The sequence below is a fragment of the Cyphomyrmex costatus genome, unplaced genomic scaffold (genome assembly GCF_001594065.2).
Source record: "Cyphomyrmex costatus isolate MS0001 unplaced genomic scaffold, Ccosl1.0 scaffold205, whole genome shotgun sequence".
In the NCBI taxonomy this organism is placed as follows: domain Eukaryota; kingdom Metazoa; phylum Arthropoda; class Insecta; order Hymenoptera; family Formicidae; genus Cyphomyrmex; species Cyphomyrmex costatus.
The window spans coordinates 1,339,434-1,362,547 of NW_017276095.1; the positions used below are offsets into that span (position 1 = coordinate 1,339,434).

The 23,114-nt window shown below is 30.8% G+C and overlaps 1 protein-coding gene across 13 annotated transcripts in view; it reads left to right on the forward strand.

The window, feature by feature from the left end:
* Syp (synaptotagmin binding cytoplasmic RNA interacting protein) overlaps window positions 1-22,647 on the forward strand; it is a 32,756-nt gene extending 10,109 nt beyond the window's left edge. For 2 of the 13 annotated variants that reach the window (XM_018539196.1, XM_018539194.1), the window contains exons 3-12: window positions 146-253; window positions 788-964; window positions 3,449-3,584; window positions 7,552-7,757; window positions 7,853-8,002; window positions 8,087-8,232; window positions 8,367-8,482; window positions 13,721-13,869; window positions 17,072-17,237; window positions 22,367-22,647. In XM_018539196.1, coding sequence (XP_018394698.1) covers window positions 146-253; window positions 788-964; window positions 3,449-3,584; window positions 7,552-7,757; window positions 7,853-8,002; window positions 8,087-8,232; window positions 8,367-8,482; window positions 13,721-13,869; window positions 17,072-17,237; window positions 22,367-22,614 — 1,602 coding nt within the window. In that variant the 3' untranslated portion in view covers window positions 22,615-22,647. Of the gene's footprint in view, window positions 1-145; window positions 254-787; window positions 965-3,448; window positions 3,585-4,438; window positions 4,575-7,551; window positions 7,758-7,852; window positions 8,003-8,086; window positions 8,233-8,366; window positions 8,483-13,720; window positions 13,870-14,603; window positions 14,650-16,247; window positions 16,444-16,466; window positions 16,564-17,071; window positions 17,238-22,366 lie in introns of those variants that run through there. The other 11 variants (XR_001940684.1, XM_018539197.1, XM_018539198.1 and 8 more) reach the window with 11 other exon arrangements.
* The last annotated feature ends 467 nt before the right edge of the window (window positions 22,648-23,114 follow it).

Consider the following 23,114-nt stretch of genomic DNA (forward strand, 5'->3'; position numbering starts at 1 on the left):
TTAATTCTAATTTGAAGATAGCTTTTACATATGATATATATAACTTATATTTATAATATAGCTTTTAAATTTCTCTAAAGATAGTTTATTTTACTTAAATACCTAAATACTCCACTTTATAATAATATAAATGTTTGTATTTTAGTTAATTCTGGAAAGAACAGGATATCCCTTGGATGTAACTACTGGACAAAGAAAATATGGTGGTCCTCCACCAGATTGGGAGGGTCCAACTCCTGGCACTGGTTGTGAGGTAAATTTATCTTTACAATAAATTGTATGCGCGCATATCTTTTCTGCTTCTACATACACATACACGCGCGTGCACACACACAATGTTATTACATATATGTATATATTTATCTTTGTGTATTAGAAATGCGATGTGTATACTGAGAAAAAAGTTTACTAAATTTTAATAAATATTTGAATAGTTCTGACGGAATATTTACTGAAATGCAAGTAACGTTTATTAGACACAAGAACCATTAGTTTAATTCAACTATTATATTTTTATTTATTTAAATATTTGTTTATCGTAAATAAATGTTCCTTTAGGATCATTCAAAGAAATATTTATTAAAATTTTTTTCTCAGTATAATATTTTTAAATTATCCTTTTTGACATATAAAAATTTTCCAAAGATATCTCTTACAATCATGATTTGTATTATTCACAAAAACGTCATGTGTATATAGTGCAGTTATTGAAGGAAATATATTAAATGTTGTTATATAAGTTGTGTTTATATTTTAAACTTATTATCTCGAATATTTTTATAAAAAGGTATTTTGTGGCAAAATCCCAAAAGACATGTACGAAGACGAATTAATTCCATTATTTGAGAAATGCGGAAAAATTTGGGACTTGAGACTGATGATGGATCCCATGTCAGGTTCCAACAGAGGATACGCATTTATCACATTCACTAACAGGGAAGCTGCGCAGTACGCTGTTCGAGAGGTATGTTAATATTTTTCCTCAAATCTTTCCGTAATATAATTATTGTGTATATTTTCGTACAATATATAAAGTTATTTTTGTACTTTCTTAGTTATTAACGTATTGTCATACACACACATAGATTAGGATCCTTTTTTCTTTTTATTTAAAAAATTTTTAGAAATGTTACAAAATTGTTATTGCTACCAACATAATAGTGCTTGTTCGAAATGTTTATAAGTTAAATAGAGAAGTTTAATTTTGTTATACAATGTCTATTTTATATTTAATGATACAAATATTAAATTTAAAATATTAATATATCTTAGTTTTTGTTTTAAATATGAGATGTGGCTGAATTATGTATATTAATGATGAAAATACTATATGTGTATATATGTATATGTGCGTGTGTGTGTATGTGTATATAGGTGTGTGTATATATGTGTACACACACACTCACCCACACACACACACACACACACACATACACATATATGTTAGTTTTATGTTGAACATTTCGAATGAGTGTTACTATATTCCTATGTGGCTTGTTCTATATTATCTTTTTATATTTCGTTGTTTCCCAGTAGATTTAACGCAGACATATTAATTTAAGTCCTTGCATTTTTATAATTTTTTAAACCTACATACTTTTAAAAAATATATACACAATTTAGAGAAAATAAAAATTTGCATACATATGTACATATGCATTGCGTGTAAGAAAGAATGATGGAAGTAGAAAGAAAGAAGTGGAAAGAATGAAAAAGTAAGACGAAGTGTGAGAAAGTGAGAATGAGAGAAAGAAAGAGTGAAAGAAAGTAGGAAAGAGAGAGTATGTAGAAAGCGAAAGAGTAAGAGAAGAGTAAAAGGAAAGAGAGAAAGGGGGGAGGCATATGTACATGAGTATGCAATTTATATACGTATAGGTTTTTTCATTAATATCGAGAATTTTAAATATTTTTGTTATTCTAAATAATAAGAAGTTGAAATTCTATGGCTTTATGGTTTTGTGAATGACATGTCATACATAAAATGACAAAAAAGTCCGAAACCGATAAAGTATCTCAAAGAAATTTTTTTGTTACCTTGTATAGTGGCAATGTTATATATAGAGATTTGTTATATATAGAGATATGAAGATTTTAAGACTAATCTGATTTTTATAAATTAAACAATTTTTCTAATTATATAAAATTGTTGACATAAAGTTAAACAATCAATAACTTTCAATAAATTATGAAATATTTATGTCCATTTTCATCAATGTAGATTAACTTTAATCTCAGTTCAATTTGCTCTTCGTCTTTTTCTAGTTTTAAAACTTAAAAAAAGGTGAATAGTATATTAAACCGAAATTAAAGTTAATCTACATTGATGGAAACAGGCATTAATGTTTTAATATGGCACAATTTGGCATGAAATATAATTATCTGAAAAAAAATTAATTTTTAAATAATCTCACTGCTCCATACTTTTATATTAAACCTGCGGCACACAATGCTGGTTTTCCTACTTGATTATTTACTTGATTAGTTTTGATAAACTCCTAAAAATTTTGCGATTATTATAATTTTGCTAATTATTTACTAAAATACAAGCAATCTAGGAGAAAAACATTTATCGTGTATTGCAAGCTTTATTTTTATATGCAAAATAATTAGGAAATTTATATTATGTAAGAAAAATCATTTTTATTTTTATGTTAAAAGAGAAAAGCGATTCTCGAAATTTTTTTATGTTTCTACATAACGAAAGCATTGCTACTACACATATGTTTTTCGAATTTATTAAATCTTGTAATTTAAATTTTTTCTATTACTTAGAATAACAAAGATATTTAAAGTACTCGAAAGTTAGGTGAAATATAATATTTTAAAATAAATGAAAACACGTATATATAATATATTTAATATTTTTATACACACATACACGCACATACACATACATATACGTAGGAACAATCCACATATTATATGTTTATATGTATATGTCCCTGACCATTTATTCGTGTTTAAATACGCAATTACATCCACTGATCCTATATATTTAATAACACTGAAATATATATATTAATGATATCCTATGGATGAGTTTCTTTTCCAGCTCTCCTCTTTGCTCAGAGGGCAAAATTGGGAGTGGAGAACCTTTCTGAAAATCATGATGATTATGTGGTCTAATTGGTTAGGGGTATATTTATCTAATTGGTTGATTCTCATTGGACAGTGACAATTTTTGTAACAAAATTCTGAAAATTGGTAGGCTTAAAATTTGTTTACAGGAGTACATGAAAGGCCGGTTTGCTATATTGTGAAGACTCGAGCGACAAAGCGCATGCCACTTTCTCGCTTTCGTGAACCTACGCCAGTGTTAATAATTAATATTCGTATTAAATTGCATATTTAGAAAAGTTTTTTCCCAAATTCAGTAATTATCTTAAAAACCATGAAACCGCCTCATTGGAACAAAATTAGGCATGTGTCTGTTTTCTGCATCCCACAGCTCGATAATCACGAAATAAAACCCGGCAAGAGTCTGAAAGTAAACATTAGCGTTCCTAATCTACGTCTTTTCGTGGGGAATATACCAAAGTCAAAAGGCAAAGAGGAGATCTTGGAGGAATTTGGTAAATTAACAGGTAAAGTGAATTCGAGGCGTGTGTACCTACCTACCTACCTATTACCTACCTGTCTACCTGTATTGTATAACTTAAGAGTGCTAGCTTTTAAGTAGTGGTTGTAGATGGTATGGAACTGTGGAGCATCCAAGGATCACATTGATTTTATGATCTACGAATATATACCTTATGGCACCTTTAGTTCTGGTCAGTCTCCTTGCCTCTCGGTTTATTAGTGAACAGTAACACCTCTCTGGTCCAAGTCTTCTTTTCCTCGCATATTTAGGTTGACTTATGAGTTTATCTGCTTCCTATTCTATACATGCGATTACCTTGTTATCCTCTTAATTTCCCCGTCCTCGAATTTATGCAACTGATCAATTCATCAATCTTTATTACTGATATCTTCTTCGTCTTCTTTTTTTGGAACGGTAAAAAAGAAGCGAGACGATGGAAGGAGAAAATGTGGAAGCCGTATGATACTTTTAGATTAAGAATTATTTTATGTACTGTGACAAAAATTATGCTGTCTTGCATCATTGCAATTTTGCAATATGCAAATGTGATTCATCACTAAGTCTTAAGCTTTGGGGTATGGGAGATTTGCGTGGACCGCTGGGGCGTTTGGCTCGCTAACAAACGGACAGGCACTCCCACCCACCCTGTATGATATTGATCCTCTCAAACTATCAAAATGTCCATGATCCTTCGAATAATGGCCCTATATTTATATAAATAAAAATCTCTCCATCCCCTCCACCAACCATCTTCCCTCAAGGACATTTCATGAAATCCTGCGTTCAGACAGCCAATAAGCAGGTGAAATCATAAATGGCAAGCTTAATTGGCACTCTCCTTCCACATTATTCTTACAGCTGAATGATTATGAGATTCGGAAAGGGAAAAAGATTGGTGTTACCGTATCTTATAACAATCACCGCTTGTTTGTGGGAAATATTCCAAAGAATCGAGACCGAGATGACTTGTTCGAAGAGTTTACAAAGCACGCACGTAAGTTGACAATTGTCCTTAAATCAGCAAGCAGTAACCAAATGGAAGTTCTCTGGGAGATATGGAACAAAAAATTTATCATCTTATAACAAATCAGGTGTTTTTCTTTAGTCAGTAGCAGAGTGGGTTAACCAGGTGGGTTAAATCCAGCCCTCTTGCATAAATGTGAAACAAAAATCTTATTGTAAATTGATACTCGGAGAAACGAAATTCTTCATTATTCATTTTCAAAAATATTATTGATGTTTGGTAACGCTGACCAATTTATTTATAAGCTAAATGTGAACTCTTCTTATCATATAATTCCTTTCATTTTTAATAACTTTTCATTTGCAAAACGTGCATAGTTGCAATGAGTAGACAATCGTAATTGTGTCCTACAACCAACTGAGTTTATTTTATTTGAAATATACATAGGTACACACATGTACGCGCGTGCACGACCGTCCATTTTATCCATCCATCCATCCATCCATCCCTCCCTCCCTCCCTCCCTCCCTCCCCGTACCCCTTGTTTACCTCTTTCGCCCTCGACTCTCCTCGTCATCTCCCCCATGAAACACACACACACACACACACACACACACACACACACACACATATATACACGGTTATTAAAAAAACGCGCGAGGAAAATATAGTGGAGGGAATGGGAGGAGAGAGAGAGATTGGGAGGGAGGGAGGGAGGAAGGGAGGGTGAGCAAGGAAGGGAGGAAGGAAGAAAGGAAGGAAGAGGAAAAGACAAAAACAGTATATGAGTTTTTACAATTTCAAGAAATTATTACGAGTACTTGGTTTTGGGACACAAAATTTAAATTGGAATGCAAACTTTATAGCCAATATCATTTACTGATATTTTTATTTTATTTTAAGAAATGGTAACAGTTTTTTATTTTATTAATTTATATTTTGAAATGGAAAATATATTTTTTTTCTGTATACAAAAGTATTAAGTATATGAATTAAAATAGAGACGCAATCGTATTTCACGAATGAATAATTGTGTGTTTATTGTGATATCTTTAATTTCAGACGTTAAATTTAATATGAAAGATATATTGTTTTTGTAAATGTAAATATAGCGAAAAAGAATGATCAGTGTGATCGAATGAATGTGTTTGTGATCATCACTATATTTCGTATGTATGTGCATAAGATTCTTGCATGTAACATTAATATATGGACACAGAGAGGAGATCAATGTATAAAAGTGATGATAAAGGCAAGAGCCTTTTGAATAATTAAATTCACATAGAAATAATCGAAAAAGTAACTTTAGGAAAGCAATCAATACGATTGATATAATGATACAAGGCATCTAACAATGACCATTTGATTTCCGTCTTATGATTTAATATACTGACAGACAAGAAACTAAAAGAATTAATGCATTTACTATGAATAATGATTAAATTAATACAAGTAAATTATATTTTATTCATATTAGTTAATAAAATTAGTGAGTAATTACAAAAATTACTCTATTATGATAAAACTTTATAAATTTAGTACATATGAAATCGATGGTTTGCTGCTTAGATTTATTATTCAAAAAAATACAAGATGCCTTGTTATCCGGAGGTAGTATAACTTCTAAACTGAGAGGAAGGAGAGGAAGACTATCTCTGAAAAATAAAAGTTCAGAGAAATGATGTGAGATTAATTAAGTTGCCTAGTGATAATTGTGTTGAATTGCTTCTTGTTTGACAATCTTTAAGTAATTTTACTACTATTTCCAGAAAAGCTCTGTCAGATTAAATCGGAGTGAAATCAAGTCGGGAAGTACAAATGATATTCTCACATCTTAAGATTAGAAGACAGAGACATGAAGGATATGATATAATTATACATAATATTAAAATATTGATTTCTTTATGTACACGTAATTGAATAATTATAATGCATGGGAGTTCTAATAGCATGAGAATTATTCTACTTAATAATATTTATATGCTTTTAAATTAAATAATCCTCTCAAATTCTCCAAAAAGAATACAGATTCAGTAAAAAAAATGTTAAAGAACATATGTAGGTATATGTATTAATATACATATAACTATTCTGATAAAGAGCGTTTTACAGAATTTAGAGCTTGTAATCTCTCTCTTTGTAGTTATTGATAGCGTCTATTTTTTCTATTCTTTTAATTCTGATTTTCTGTAGTTTTTTATTTGAAATTTTATTGTGAGCATTTGATGAAGTATAATGTTTCTTTTATTTCTTTTATATTTAATCTTTGAATTGTTTCTTTATCAAAGAAATTTTACTTGATAGATTCTGTTTTGATGCTTGTTTTTCTCCTTTTTTTTAAATTTTAAGTGTGTTTGTTCTCAAACGTACAAATATAAATAAACAAAATTTATAATTTATGAAATAGAAATATTAACAATGTCTAAAAAAGACTTAATAAATAGTATAATAACGTCACTTTTTATTATATAAAGATACATATAAGTGTTTTAGGAATCGTACAGATAAATTAATGTAGTCAGTCATCACATTAACGCAATTATTATTTTTTTCTCTTTAATTTTCTCTTTAATTTTTTGTTCTTAAATAGTATTCTTGCATTGCATAGCAATATAAATATGGAATTATTACATCTATGAAAAAGTCAAAAGTTACATACGAATTTTTACGTATGCGAATACGTAGTATCGTTAATAATATTAATATAAAATGATTTATGATAATTATTTTTTGTATGATAAAACGATTATATATATTATAATATATAATTTAACATGAATGTTGTAAATTTAAGATATTCCAGATAGGCAATATAATTATTATAATTACTTGAAGCATAGTACAAATATTACATATAAAATTATATAATAGCTGCTTGAATTTATATTTTATTTTGAATACTATTTCTATTTTTTATTATATATAGTAACAATTCTGAACATTTTAGGAGTATAAAGTTCGAATAAATCTTACCTGTTTTTTGTATGTTTTTTTTTTTGACATATAGCTGGCCTGACAGAGGTGATTATCTACAGTTCACCAGATGACAAAAAGAAGAATAGAGGTTTTTGCTTTTTGGAGTACGAATCTCATAAAGCAGCTTCCTTAGCCAAGCGAAGGTTAAGCACTGGACGTATTAAAGTTTGGGGATGTGATATTATTGTTGATTGGGCCGACCCTCAAGAGGAGCCAGACGAACAAACCATGTCCAAAGTAAATGAATCAGAATACGATCAAATTTAATTATTTTTATCATTGTGCTAGTCATCGATTCTTGTGTATTAACAATAGTGATAAAACTGTCTTAGGTGCGTGTGCTTTATGTACGAAATTTAACGCAAGATTGTTCTGAAGAGAAACTAAAGGAAAGCTTCGAACAATACGGCAAAATTGAGCGAGTGAAAAAAATCAAGGATTATGCATTTATACACTTTGAAGATAGAGATAATGCTGTTAAGGTAAAAATATATCAAGTTACGTTCTGTATAATAATGAATCTCTGATAAAAATTTATTTTAAATACATATATATGTTTCCTTAAGGCAATGAACGAATTAAATGGTAAGGAAATGGGTGGATCCCATATAGAAGTTTCATTGGCAAAACCACCATCCGATAAAAAGAAGAAGGAGGAGATGTTGCGCGCCAGAGAAAGACGAATGATGCAAATGTTACAGGGCAGAGGCGGGTACGTTATTGATATTTATATTTATCTTTAATTAATTCGCATCATTTATGTGTCCTATTTCACTTTAAGTTACTTATTTCATTTATTTCACTGGAATTTAAATTAAAGACGCTATATAATTTTCCCTTTTATAGTGGATCTCCATCTCATCCGAGCATGATGGGAGGTCCAATGCCAGTTCGTGGGCCCACACAGGGACCTCGGGGTACTGGTGCAGGTATGCGTGGACAGATGGGACGAGGCGATTATGGTTAGTACCAAATTTGAGTTCTCTTTTTTACATTTTGCTCCATTCATGTATTTTTTGACAGCGTCCTAACAGAAAGCAATTTTGATTTTCGTGCTAATATAAATTTCAATAATTCTTTGTATCACATTGATATACATTCACATGTACGCTTATATAATTTTATTGCTCTCAGGTAGTAACTTTCATTTAAACGTTAACTATTTTTCTTAATATCATTATTGAATTCTTAAGCTAAATCACATAGTATATATGTATATTAAAATTATAGTTATTAAAGCTATGTGATATATAATATCAAGATTGTCATTAATATTTTATATGTAAAGAAAGGATTTACAAATTAATAATTATAGTTTTATTGAAACTTAGAGATATAGAAGTTTTGTCGTTAAAAATTATAAAATGTTACATATGAATTAATACATATGTTCATAATTCATTTGTTAGGTGTATAAAGATTTATGAGAAGATATATATATGTATATATGTATGTGTATATATGTATATATATATAACTTATGTTGTACATAATTTTTCTTTTGATTTTTATAACTTTTTGTTCAATTTATTTCAGATTAAAAATATTTAGTGTGTTGAATAGTTATATATTGTTATATACATACACACACATATATATATATATATTATATATATATGTATACGAGATGTCACAAAAAGATTGGGACAGTAGATTATCGGCAAGATGATGTTTTCAGAAAAAATTTTTTTTAATTGTAAAAGTTACTCATTATAAGGTGATATGGTTTGATTTTGATTTTGAAAATATCAAGGTCACTAAATTTTTTAAGTGAGGAGAATCTCTATTTTTTATTGTAATTTCTTATGGTCAATGTTGACCTTTTCAAAAGAGTATAATTAGGTTCCATTTAGCTAAAAACTATTCGAGATATCCGCTAAAGTTTAAATATTACCGGGCGTTGGCATTATCCAAGATGCCGCAAAAGTCGCACAGTTGGATTTTTACATCTTTTATAATATCACCACATAATGGATAATTCGACACCCTACAACCTACACATGAAATTTTTTTTCCAGAAATGTGTTTTCGAGATAGTTCAATGTTCTGATCTTTTGTGACACATTCTGTATAGTATCTGTCAAAAGTTCCAGAATATCTAAATAACTTCTGAATGGTTCAATATATAGAATTGAAATTTATGGTCATAACAATGTGATCATAAAATCCATCATTTAATCTTGAAAATAAAGAAACAGGGGTCGGAAAAGTTTAAATGGCAGACTTTTGAGACGAAACTCGGGGTGACCGAAGTTTCTGATTTTTTTTCGCATAGTTATGATCATTTAGATCACTTGGTCGTTAAATACCGCAGAAATGACGAACCGTGGGATCTTAATTATTTGTACCTGTACTTCGCATGTGTGCACTCTGCACACTTTCACATGTATTTCCCTCCACTCAGGAAGGCGTGTCCACGCGAAATCATATCTTTCTCACGTTCTTGCCGTGGGTCTTCGCCGTGGGCCCTCACTACCGCACAATCTCAGTAATCATGTTTAAATAGTTATAATTTTCCGGGGAAAAAGAACGTAAAGACTTCGATTGCTTCGCGTTGTTCTTATCTTGAAAGCTCTTTCAAAGGAGTCCTCATTCGATCCCAAATTCAATTTAAGTTTTTCTAACACTCCCCTCCCTCTTCTTCGCCTTCCAGGGGTGTTGAAGTGAATGTTTTCGAGGTTAAATAATAAATTTTATAATTCTATTGTATCTCTATAAACTTCTTATATCTTATCGAACCATTGAAAAATTATTTAGGTGTCGCGAGATTTTTGACACTAAATATATATACATATGTATACATCATTATTTTTCAAAATAATTACATAATATAAACATTTGCATGCTTTTGGGATTTTTTTACTATACTCATTACATATACCTTGGCTTACGCGCATGATAAGTTATTTTGAATTGAACGTGTGAATGAAAAATACTGATTTCCATATCACATTATAGTTTTTTTTTGATCGAAATCTTTTTTGACCAAAATCATTTTTTTATTACAGTTTATTTTATTTATAAACTAGGGGTTTGAGAAGTAATGAAAAGTTTTATCGCATAGGGGTAGAATGGACTAAACTGAGAAGAAAAGTCCTCTACCATTTTACAATTTTCACAATAATTAACGAAATATTAATTTATAAAAATATTCAAATTCGTCCGGCCCACCGCCAAATGTAAACGCGCGACTGGATATGACCGGCGAGGCGCGCCACGCGCGTTCGCCGTCGCTACGCACGCATTGTTTCTAATAAACAGCAATGGACATTGTCTAGCGACGACCATTGCCGCTTGGACCATAGCCGCGCTTACATTTGGCGACGGGCCGGGTGAATTTGGATATTTTTATAAATTAATATCTCATTAATTATTGTGAAAATCGTAAAATGGTAGAGGACATTTTTTCTCAGTTTAGTTCATTCTCCCTATGCGACAAAACTTTTCATTACTTCTCAAACACCCTGTATATATTCCGATAAATGAAGTAAAAAATCTTTTAAAAGGAATAATTACTGATTATTTCATATAACTTTGTTATATATTTTTGAGAATATTATTTTCTTTATATGTATGTGTATATATTTTATATATATAAATTGATAAATTATTTTTAAACAAATCATGTGAAACGTATTACAATAGGTGCATTTAGTACGATGACCGCTCATTATGCGCTCAGTGAGCGAAGTCATACCGAATGCACGCATTATGATATAAATTGTTTTTGCTTTTTAAGGCAGTACTTAGAATTAGTTGCTCATTTTATGCTGATTCCCGAAGTGACGTCCACTGTTCCCGCACTACCGCTCGTTGCTCGACAGTCGAACTGCCGATCACGCGGCTATTTAGTGAAAAGTATGCTGGTAGCATACCTTTATTTTTTTTTTAGAAAAAATTGTAAAAAATTTCTTTTGAACATAATTTTTGTAAATAAAATCTTCTATTATTTACAAAAATTATGTAAAAGAAAAATTTTTTACAAGTTTTTCCTAAAGGTACGCTATCAGCATATTTTTTCATTGAAAGACGCTCCTGAGGCATAACGCCAGCCGCGTAATCGGCGACTCGACCATCGAGCGGCGAACGATAGTGGGGGGGACAATGGACGTCGCTTCGGAAATTGGTCCGAAATGAGTAATCAATTCCGAGCAATGTTTTAAGGCTTCTGAGGGTGTGTTCCGATATAGACTGTTAGTACTGGCAATAACAAAAAATCATTCCATTATTAATGCGCACAGCGACAGCATCTAGTAACGTTATAAATGGTAGCTATATTGCCACTGCGACTACTGCAGTTTTCGAGGTGAAGCAGTTACAGTAGAAATATGGCATCGAACATTGCATCAAGATCAAATAGTATCAGGCATGGCAAAAATATCCGCATCAACTACTGAAATAGTATAAATATTATAACAAGAAATAGTATAACAAATGAAAAATACACTTTTCGTATGAAATTCCAAGATAGCTAGTTTTCATCTATTTTTAGGATTTTTATAAATCCGAAACAAGTCACATTTTCACAATTAAGTATATAATAAGGAAATGGCACGCAACAGAAAATTTCGTTGTCAAAACATCACTTTTCATGCCTATTAGTTGAGTCTTTTATCTTGGCGAGGCGCTGTAATACACACACACACACACACACACACACACACACACAAAAAAGCACGAGCCCATATTCCTGTGCTCACTTTCGAGCCGAAGACGAACACACGGACATGAGTTCGTGCTTATGTGTGAGAATACCGGTTTCATTAGGCCGCCGACTAAAATTCGGTGTCGCCACCATCAACGTGGAGTTCTTGACTGAGTACTCAGAAGCCTTAAAAATACTTAAATGCAAATTATTTAATAAGATTGTATATAAGTAGAGATTTTATTTAGATATATCATTAAATCGTAAAATAATTTAAGGTATAAATTTATTTATTTATAATTTATTTATTATGTTTGATTCGAGTCTAGTTTTGAGATACTGAAAGCATTCTTTAGCTTTCTTGAACAATTTTATTCAATTATGTAAGAATAATTATTATGTTTATCACGAATATATATTGTTAATCTATACTATATTTGTTACACACGCACACTCATATGTATATGAATACATATATGTATGTTAGATATGTGCTTAGCATTTTGTGTAATACGAACACCTTGTTGCCTTACCACTGCCACTTCCTGTGATATGTTTCGTTTTTTAACCAAAAAATTGCATGTCTATTTTCTTATTTGTTTTGTACTTTTGTTTGATGTCTCAATGAGAATTATTTTCTGGTAATACATAGAATATCACATGCATCGCCAAGGATAATTTTTATATAATTTTTTTTTCATTCATTTGTATATACGTGAGCGTATGTGAACCTCGTGTATCTAGTACAATGCATCATCAGTTCAAAATCTGTTTACAGCTCTCCAGGAAATAGGTAAGCCGTGATGAATGATGAATGCAACAGTTGTAAAGTATCATAAGTAGTCCTGTGTATTTTCTTCCTTTTTATGTTAATGTCCAATTTAAGTATACATTGTAAGGTCATCGAAAATTAATCTTTTCTAATTAATCTAATTTATAGAAACATTTTTTTTATAATTTACTTTTTCAAATATTTTTTAAATTGTATAACGTATTCGTATTTTTCCTTCGTTTTTAGAAACATTTAATCTAAATGCCTATAAAATTTAAAAGATTAGAAATGATAAGATTATGCGTATATAAATTACATTTTATTTCTGATAGAATTATTTTTTATATTTGTTAATTAATATTTTATAATATCTCGTATTTAATTTTTTTTTATAGAATTATTTTACATTTCAGTAACATTTTATCTGGGATAATGTGAAATTTTTGAATGGCCTTGCAATTTTCTATCTCAGGAAATGTGATGGTGGCAGGGTAATCATTACGCAGTTTTGTATGATATTTGTATATACTGAGTGTTTTTATAATTTTCTTCTTTTTTGTTGAAATCATATTTTCTACATAAATATTTTATTCTCGATATATGATTAAATTTATTTTTGTTTTTCTTTCTCTTTTATTTCTATTGTATATTGGCATTTTCCAAATTATCTTTTCCCGGCATGCATTCTTATAATATTGAAATAGTATTATATTATATCTCAGTAAGTTGTCAATTGGATATCGTGGCTAAATTTGGGTCTATTTGTAATGTGTGTTTTTATAGATTATGATTACGACTATTACGGTTATGGGGATTATCGAGGTGGCTACAGTGATCCCTATTACGATGACTATTATCGATATGAAGATTACTATTTCGATTATGCGCCGCCTCCGCCGCCTGCCAGAGGGAGAGGCAGGCAGCCTCAACCGGTGGGTCGCCTTTTTAATGGTTCTAAAAAGTCGTTTTCGTTCCTGAAATCATTATTATTTTTTTTTTTATACTAGCAGTAGTTTGACTGTGGCACAGTGTTCGCGGATTCTCCTAATATATTTCTTATTTCTCTCCAATTTTTCATCCAGATCAACATCTGTTACATATCTTTTCTTTCTGAGCGTGTAAATTAACGCTAACTAATTAGGTATGCGCTATTTTTACTATAATCATTATTAACTCACAGGAAGACATCTTAATATAATCCTGATTTTATAATGTTAAATGCACATCCACAGTATAGTATTTATCTGAGCTAGAAAACTTTTAATGAATCCAATGTGTGTGTGTGAGAGAAAAGGGAAGGTGAGATGGGTAAAGAGAACAGGAAATAGTGCTGTTAAGAACGTACTATAATTGGTATTATATTTATATAAACTCTACATGAATCTATACTGTACTAACATTAAAGCTTCGATACCACTAAAATTAGACCTTATAATCCGAACACATTGCCACTTTCAAATTGCTTGCAAATCATATCTGAGCCATGGTAGACCCATTCTAAATTTCAACCAAAATACAGCCGGGAAAAGCAATTTAAATTAAAAAACATAAAGAGAATAAAGAGAAAAGGGAAAAACATGCGGATTAAAGAACGGAAACTATATTTGAAGATAAATATTCATATTTATATGAATCCTCTCAAGGAAGAAGATGGCACATTTTACAGTGTTGCAGGATCCCTTAACACTATTCCACCTTCATTATTATTCTAGCGCAGCTTCAGGAGAATTCCAGATGTAGGCAGAAAGCAGTGTACAGGACTTTTTGTATATCGTCGTCGTTCTTTATATACATATTACAGTCTCCATGTATGAGTAATTTATTTTTGTATTTTTTTTTTTCGTAGAGCGACGTTGCGTCTCGTGGCTCGGATATGATGTTACACTTTTTCTATGTCAAGTTGCAGGGTTATCCAAACAAAAGGGAGCATATGGGCACCCTGCGCGAAAAAATTTACTTTGTTTTATTTTTATTATGTTTTTATATTGCGATCAACTTTTTCTCTTGGCAGTGCCTTGCTATTGCGATAACACATAACATGCGCACTCAGGTTTCTTATATATATTATTTGATGTTACTATATTCCCCGTGCTATATGATGTGTATATCGTACAGTACGATGTAGTTAGCCTCGTCTCTTTCGGGGAGAGATAGATAAATGAAAATCTTTTTTAAATTGTTTTCGCATTATCTTCAGCCTTTTTCTAACATTAATTTTGCATTATTTTTAACGTAATCTCGATTATATTCGATGATTCCGTTTGCCTCCTGAGGAAGTATATTAATATATTCCAATTTCTTGGTACCTATAAATCACATTTATTATTTTCATTTTGCTGCATCCGCACGATTCAATATTTCACGTATTATGTTTCTTTTACACTTCATTTTCCATTTTTTTCTTTCACAAATTTTTGCCGTCAGATTGTCGTTGTATATATCTTCGCTGTAAGTAGAATTATCGAATCTCTTACTTATTATAAAAAAAAAAGACACAAATATAATTTCTTCGTAGTAGAAAAAGTTAATTTAAAAATACAGATAAGGATATAGAACAAAGTGGAGTTTGTTTTTTCATGATTTCAGATTAAACATTTTTTTCTATATCAGTTCTGTACTATTAAACGTAACTAACTTATATAAATAATGTTGTATGCATCTTTAATTGAGTTTCTTTTAGGAAAAAAGCTTTAGGAAAAATGCATGCGCTATATATATAGTGTCGGGTAATAACTGAATTACCTCTTGTAGACAGTAAAGTGGATTACATACACACACAGAGAGAGAGGGACGGGGGGGGGGGAAGGATAGAACAACCCTCTATCTGCTGTAATAATGATTAAAAAATTAATTATTGTCGAACTTTCAAAAGGATAGAAAAATTTTCTATTTAATTTAACCCGTTTGTTATCAGACACTCTGTGTATATAGTGCATACATAATTTATCGACTAGTAGTTTCTTCAAATATTCACTTATATTCACAAATATTTTTTCAAATTTTGCAAAAGGTAATATGATTATCATCACTCTGTATATCCGATATATGTAACTATGCAATATATACATATATCGCTTTGGCTTTCAAGAAATGAATTAATTGAGTATATCAATTTAATTTTTATTAAGCAGGAGAAAAAGTTTGTCGCAAATTATAAACAGCAGTATTGGAACTAAGGAATGATAAACGTCATTCAAACTTTTTAAATCAGTAATCTATTTACAAATAATTTATCGTATATGTGTCACGTGACGATTAGTAATAACTTTATTAATAATATTTTATTACTTGTACACTGAATTATGCGTAGGTATGATAAAGACCAACGGAGATAGATGATGGAATAGCGAGGATTCGTCCCCCGTATATAGCACCAGTGAACATGTTTTGCAGTTCTCGCTTTAGCCTTCCACCGTCCTTACATCCATGTATATAAAACCATAGCTTACGCTTAAATCATATTTGTTTTAACGCTTAACAATGCGCCGCTTATTTATATAATACGACTTTTGGTTGAATTTTGTTTTAGCTGCCAGTGCAATAGCTTGTGTCGCTTAAAAGTTCCTACGCCAACCAATCAGTTCGCTTTTCGCTTTACTACATTGGATAACTCTGCTAACTCCTACTGCTGTATGTAAAAACGTGGTTAGTAAAGATTTGGTTATAGGTGATTTACTTCTTCTGCCACGTTCTCTCATGTTTCTTTTTTCCTTCTTTCTCATTCTGTCGCTGTTTCTCCTTCTCCATAACTTTCTTATTTCCCCTTCTCTCTGTTATTCACTCGTCTTTTTTTCATGCTATGTCGTCATGGATGTATACGTATATATAAAAGCCTTGTATGTACGTCTACGCTCCAAATATATGCATTACGAATAAAATGCACATATATGTATTGGAAAAGCTCTTGATCATTCAGCGATATATCGACCAATTCTAATGTATTTTATTACTATTACTACTACATTTTTAAGGGTCTACTGCGTGATATATACTGTACATAACTAAATTATATATAAAGCAGAAGAGATACATAAAAGTATTAAGAAAAAGAAAAGAAAGTTAAATGAAATGTAATGTTTAATGCAAATTATTGTACAATTATGGGGTAACAATTTGGGTATGTTATTTGGGTAGGCTGGTCGTGGCCGTGGAGTAGTGCCACGTGGCCGAATCGGTGGCCCGCAAGCCCGTGGGCCAGTCAGGGGGGGACGCAACCCCGCAGCTTCAGGGGCCCGTGGGGTCCAGCGGCTGGCCGCTCGTGGGGGGGTCCGCGCCAAGGGAAGTTTACCAGGTGAGGATGGTCTGTATCTCCACAATAAATCGTCTTTTACACTGTTTACATTTAATTCTTAATTACATAGATCATATTCACCACACATGTCATATACATACATACCCAAGCACGCGCACATTTTCGTGAATTATTATCTTTGTGAGAGTTCGTACTAATACCGTTGTATTGGTATAATGTGAAAGTTTTAATGATGAAGTTACTAAGACATTATTTTTAAAAATTAAAAAAAATATATGTTAATAATTTAGTAGGAAATAATTAATCACTTAAATGTTAGGAAGCGAGAAAGACAGAGATTTAGAACTTTGCATTATTTTATTATTTTAATTCGATTTTGCAGATTAATACAAGCTATAAGCTTTTAATTTAAAATAATATAAATTATTTATAACGTTGTGAAACATAATAGTTTTAGACGTAATTTACTTTTAATATCACAACAAATAAGCTGATATCGTTTGATTATTGTGGCGTTACACTATGTAACAAAAAATTACTTTCACGAATATCAGAATAAGACTAGTTATTTTTATATTTACTAAAATTTTGTTAATTTGTAAATTTTATCGAGCGTTATTAAAATTGTTATTTTTATATAGTTTTTGAATGCTGCAATTCAATCCGAATTTCAAATTTTTTCATAACGTTCAACACAATTTTGAAAAATTTGCAATAAAGTTGCAAAAAGAGCTATTTTCACATATTTTGTTTCATTTTAACTGTGATATCAGGCGTGTTGGAGAAGTTTTATTGCGATCAAAATTAAATATGTTATTAGAACTTTTAGAGTCCTAAAAAGCATTTTTTAATATCTGCTGTGAATAATAAAATTTATAGAATATAGGATCTATTGCGGAAAAGCTGTGGATAGGATTAACGGTTTATTTAGATGCCTGGATAACAAGTTTGTTTGTAAGTTGCTATCAATTCTTTTGAGACTGCTTCCCTTAAGTTGCCTTCAATATTGTAGAAAGCAGCACTTGATTTTGCTTATTGGATTGGATCGATTTTATTACCAAATATTAACAATAAGCAATTTGTGAGCAATTTGATGATAATAGTTTCTCTATTTCAAACGATTTTCCGATTGTATAATAGGTTGCCGGAAATCGCAGGGCACGATGAAAATAATTTCCACCTAAAATCTTAATCCAATAAATTGGTAATATTCTAGCTGCATTTTAAAGAAAATTATTGCCACAAAAAGGCTTATTCAATACTGTTCTGCACCGATATATTATATAAATGTTTTATTTATTCAGAATTAAACAACTAAAAAAATCGTATTATACTTTTATCTTGGAGTCCTTGGCACACTTAAAGAAAATTATTTCTTTAGATACAACTAGAGAATCTTTTAATATTATTTACTTAATATTATTTAATAATAATTTTAAATGAACAACAAGAATAAGATGATACTCGGGGAAAGCTGGGTGATACTTCCGAACGCAGTTTAAGAATAGCTGAAATGCTAGTGGTACATTTGTAACGTTGAAGTGTGTAGTGTATGTACACGAGATACGAAAAGTATCTTCAAAAGAAAGTGTCTCCCGCAAGTTCATCTTCATTATATATTCATTATTATCTCTTGTATTTTGTACATCGTGCTATTATAAGAAAAAATACTTATGATATAAAAAAAGTTTCTTATTATTAGTATGTAATATCGTTTTTATTTATTAATATGAAATATCATTTTCATTTAGAAATTAGTACTTCAAATTTAGAAATACTACACGATCCAGAGTTAAAGAGTGTAATACAATGTTCCTAGACGATCCGGATATTATAGTTTTCACATGCGTGGCGTAGAGTCGCAGAGATTGGCTACCTGGTAAAAAATTTCTTATACGTAATTAAACAAAACTATATCAAGGACACGATAGTGTCTCACGGTATGTGAACGCGAGGCGAAATCGCACCGTGTTCTTTACATGAGCTGATGAATTGCGAGCGTTCGAAATTATCGGATCTGTCAATAAACGGAAACGGTTGCATAAATTTAGTAACTTTTGGGTAGTCTCAAGCGTCAACTTCGGTCTAAATTACAATTCAGTCTGAAATTATAATAAATGTGTTTTTATTTTCTACGTACCTTTTGAACGGAGATATCGCGATACGAAATTGGAAATGTCAAAATTTCACATCAAGATACGTTATCATAGCCCTAAAAAATGTTGTCCGTTTGACATTTTAAACGGTAGATGGCATTCGTTTGTCATTATTTACTAGAGTTACTATAGTAACTAACTATTTACCTATGGACTGTGTTCCAAAATTGAGTTCCAGTATAGTTTACGTCACGAGCACTATAGGTTTTCAGTACTGGCAGTCAATTTTGGAACACACCCAAAATTTTTCGTTAGTATTATATTGATTTATCGATAGAGAGTTAGATCGTTGTCATTTGTAGCAACGCTTCATGAAAATATGTTGTTATAGTATATAAGAAAATCAACCAAACTATAGTAAAAATGTACAAATTAGGGCCTTAAAGGAGTCAATGCGGTAAATGGAGCGGATATTTGTAGCTTTAGGTGAGCTTTGAATAAGGCTACCCCAATTTTCGGCACTAAATAACTATCTTAAAAATTACAAAATTATGTGGAAAAATCTCTAATCATGTGAAAAATTCTTTTATTTATATATAATTTTACATAATTTTTATATTTTACAAGAGAGGAAACGGATCCAATTATGATGGAATTAGACAAGATGTTGTATTCCCGAAAATACGCAGTAATTTCGTCTCTAAATGCAACTGACACAAATGTAATTTTTAATAATTTGATTTTATTTTTCCGAGTTATATATTTTACATATCGTATTAAATAACTTAATTGTATACACAATATAGAGAAGTATTTTTAAAGAAGTATTAAAAAATATACATTTAGAAGCTATCATTTAGGAGCGATTTTTGATTAGTCACTCATACGAAGGGATATATTAATATTATACATATATTATATATACGTAAATTTATAAGATGCTTAACACTAAAAAATGCGTGATAGCACAACAAATTCCTCCTTTTAAAAAAATGTTTAAAAAAAAAAGCGCCAAGTGTGTGTGCTCCTTTCAGAAAAAACCGTTACATAAAAATTATTATATGCATCTATATGTGTGCTATTCCAAACCTATTTTCCAAATTATCAAAGTAACAATTTTTTTGAAATATGTGGAATTTTTAAATTGCGCCAATTATAAACAGAAAAACAAATATTTTGTTGAAACACAAATGTTGTATAACTACTTTTAAAATAAAACTTAAGTAATTCTACTTTTAATTCTTAAAAAATTATTTAAAATATATAAAAATGTTTAATATAAAAACACTTGGCGCTGCTAGCAAATTTGGTTTGATCCAGCGGCGCCATGGTTTTTTCTGAAAGGGGCATGCATATTTGGCGCGTTTGTTTTACATTTTTTAAAAAGATGAATTTGTTGTTATACAACCTACAGGATGTATACAGGATGTCCCAGAATAACCACAAAGTATCTTGCGTGCTGATAAAATGGACTCTCTCTAAATTGGGTTGAAAAGTCCTTTTATTTAATTTTAATTGTAATCAAATTTCTTCAACGTATTACATGTCACAGTTATAAATGACAAAATATGTAGAAATAGTTTTTTTTTACAACTTTAACTGCAAATTCTCAAAATTTTGGATTGGAGCAATTTGAAGAACAGTTTTGGATTTAGCGTTCAAAAACTTACAGAAAATAATTATCTCGTTTTAGTGTTGTTTCTTGTCAAATATTGTTGTTATTGTAATATATCTCGCCGCGATAATTCTCGCAAATGTATATACATAAAGTTTTTACTTATATATATTTATACAACTATATTGTTGTAATAGTAATAATTACAATTTTATACAGGTTTTGCATAAATATTCCATATAAATCTGCTATAAATAGTATTTCATCGCTAGACAGCTCTTATTATATATTCGCTTTTGCTTTTTAGTAAATTTTTGCTCTTCTCCAATACGTTGTTTCGATGTACGTATTTAAAAAAATATTCGAAAAAAAAATTATTTTCTGGATAATTTTTTTTCATTGAAGGTAGAAACTTCTTCCAATATACATCTATTTCTTTCCTGTATTTATATACAAAAATATATTTTGATGTTGAAATATATGTAACGTTATATGTTTATAAAACGTTTATCTCCTCACTTCCAAAATGCAAATGTAACCATTAAGTACAATTAATTTTGAAAAAACAATTGACATAATGCATCTAGAATAATTTCTTATTTACCAATCTTATAATTATTAAATTTTATTCGAGAAGATATTTAGCTACAATTTGATTTCGTTTTTACAGATTAGTGACAGATATTTTAAATCATCTGAGGTTTTCGAAGTGCATAAATAATAATTAGTTTGTCAAATGATCACATTGTACATATGTCATGAATTGTTTACATAATATTCATCTTACAGTAAATCATCCAACCCTTCTCACCAAGGTATCCAAGTCCCATCCATTTGATAGTAATAAAGCTGTAGGTCAGTGAATTTCTTTATGCTTATATCACATACTAAATTGAAAGGCTTATAATTCTTGCAATTTTGTAAAGTCAATGGAATCAATCAAATTGATTAACTTCACTCCTGCTATTTTATGCGGTTATATATCACATGTCCGTACATATTCACATTTTATGAACACATTACATGTATTAACACAAAAACTCTTGAAATTTTCTTCATCTTCCTTTGCGTAACATTTTACAAACGCCATGCACAATGGTAAAAAGAAGTGCATTAATTTAATATTAATGCCTTAAACTTTAGGCGAGTTCAAGTCGACAAAGCAACTAGAGTGCCTATTATGGAACATTTTGGAATGAATTTCAATCGAAATTATTTTGTTTTTCCTAAAAAACACAATAGAAATCTAGGAAATAATTGAATAATTTCCCTCGGAATCCATTCTGACTTGATCCATGATAGGTGCCTTAGGTCTGCTTGCCGAGCAAAATTAATCATGATTGGTTAGATCCATAAGTAAGAACCAATCATGCTCATTCGCTCGGCAAGCATGTCTAGCTGCTTTATCATGAATTCGCCCTTTCTTTAACATAATTTATCAATCTTATCATCTTAATATCTTACAGCAGGTAAACGAAAATTTGACGGGGGTCACCAGAACCAGGGGGAATCTAAGCGTCGCTTCCAGAGCAATTGGGGAAACCAGCCCCTTGCCCAACAACCACTGGGCAATGCATATGGATTGGCGAGTGTAAATGGTGGCAGTGGTGGTGGTGGCGGTGACATAGCTTTTGGAGGTAGAGCCGGCACACTCGGCGGTGTTTCCGGCGATGACCACGAATGGTATCAAGACTCTTACCAGTCGTGGAGCTAACTTCTGCAATTCTGTGAGTGATAAAAAAATATGCACGAACAAATGCATGATAAACGAAGTGAGAAACAAAAAACATAAAACATAAGAGAAAAACATAAAATCAGACTGACGAAATGTAGAGAAAAAAAGAGAGAGTGAGAAAAAGAGAGGGGGAGGGGAACTCGAGATGAAGGAACGGAAAGAGATCATCCATTTGTATTATTATCGCTCTTAATCGAATTCAAGTAATTGTAAATGTTTTTCATATTAATGATACGCAGCAACTGTATTCTGCGCCACCACCATCGCCCACTGTTGTTGTGATTATGTACAGTGATGTGCCACTGAGACTAATTATTATCGGAGTGTGACCACCCACCCACCCCGTACTATTATTATTATTATGATACTAATACTAATCTAAGTACCACTACTGCATTGTCACATTGTTTACTGCCAAGTGATGAAGATCAGCGATGTTGACATAGAGATTGTGATGGCTTGTATTAGTTAAGAGAACT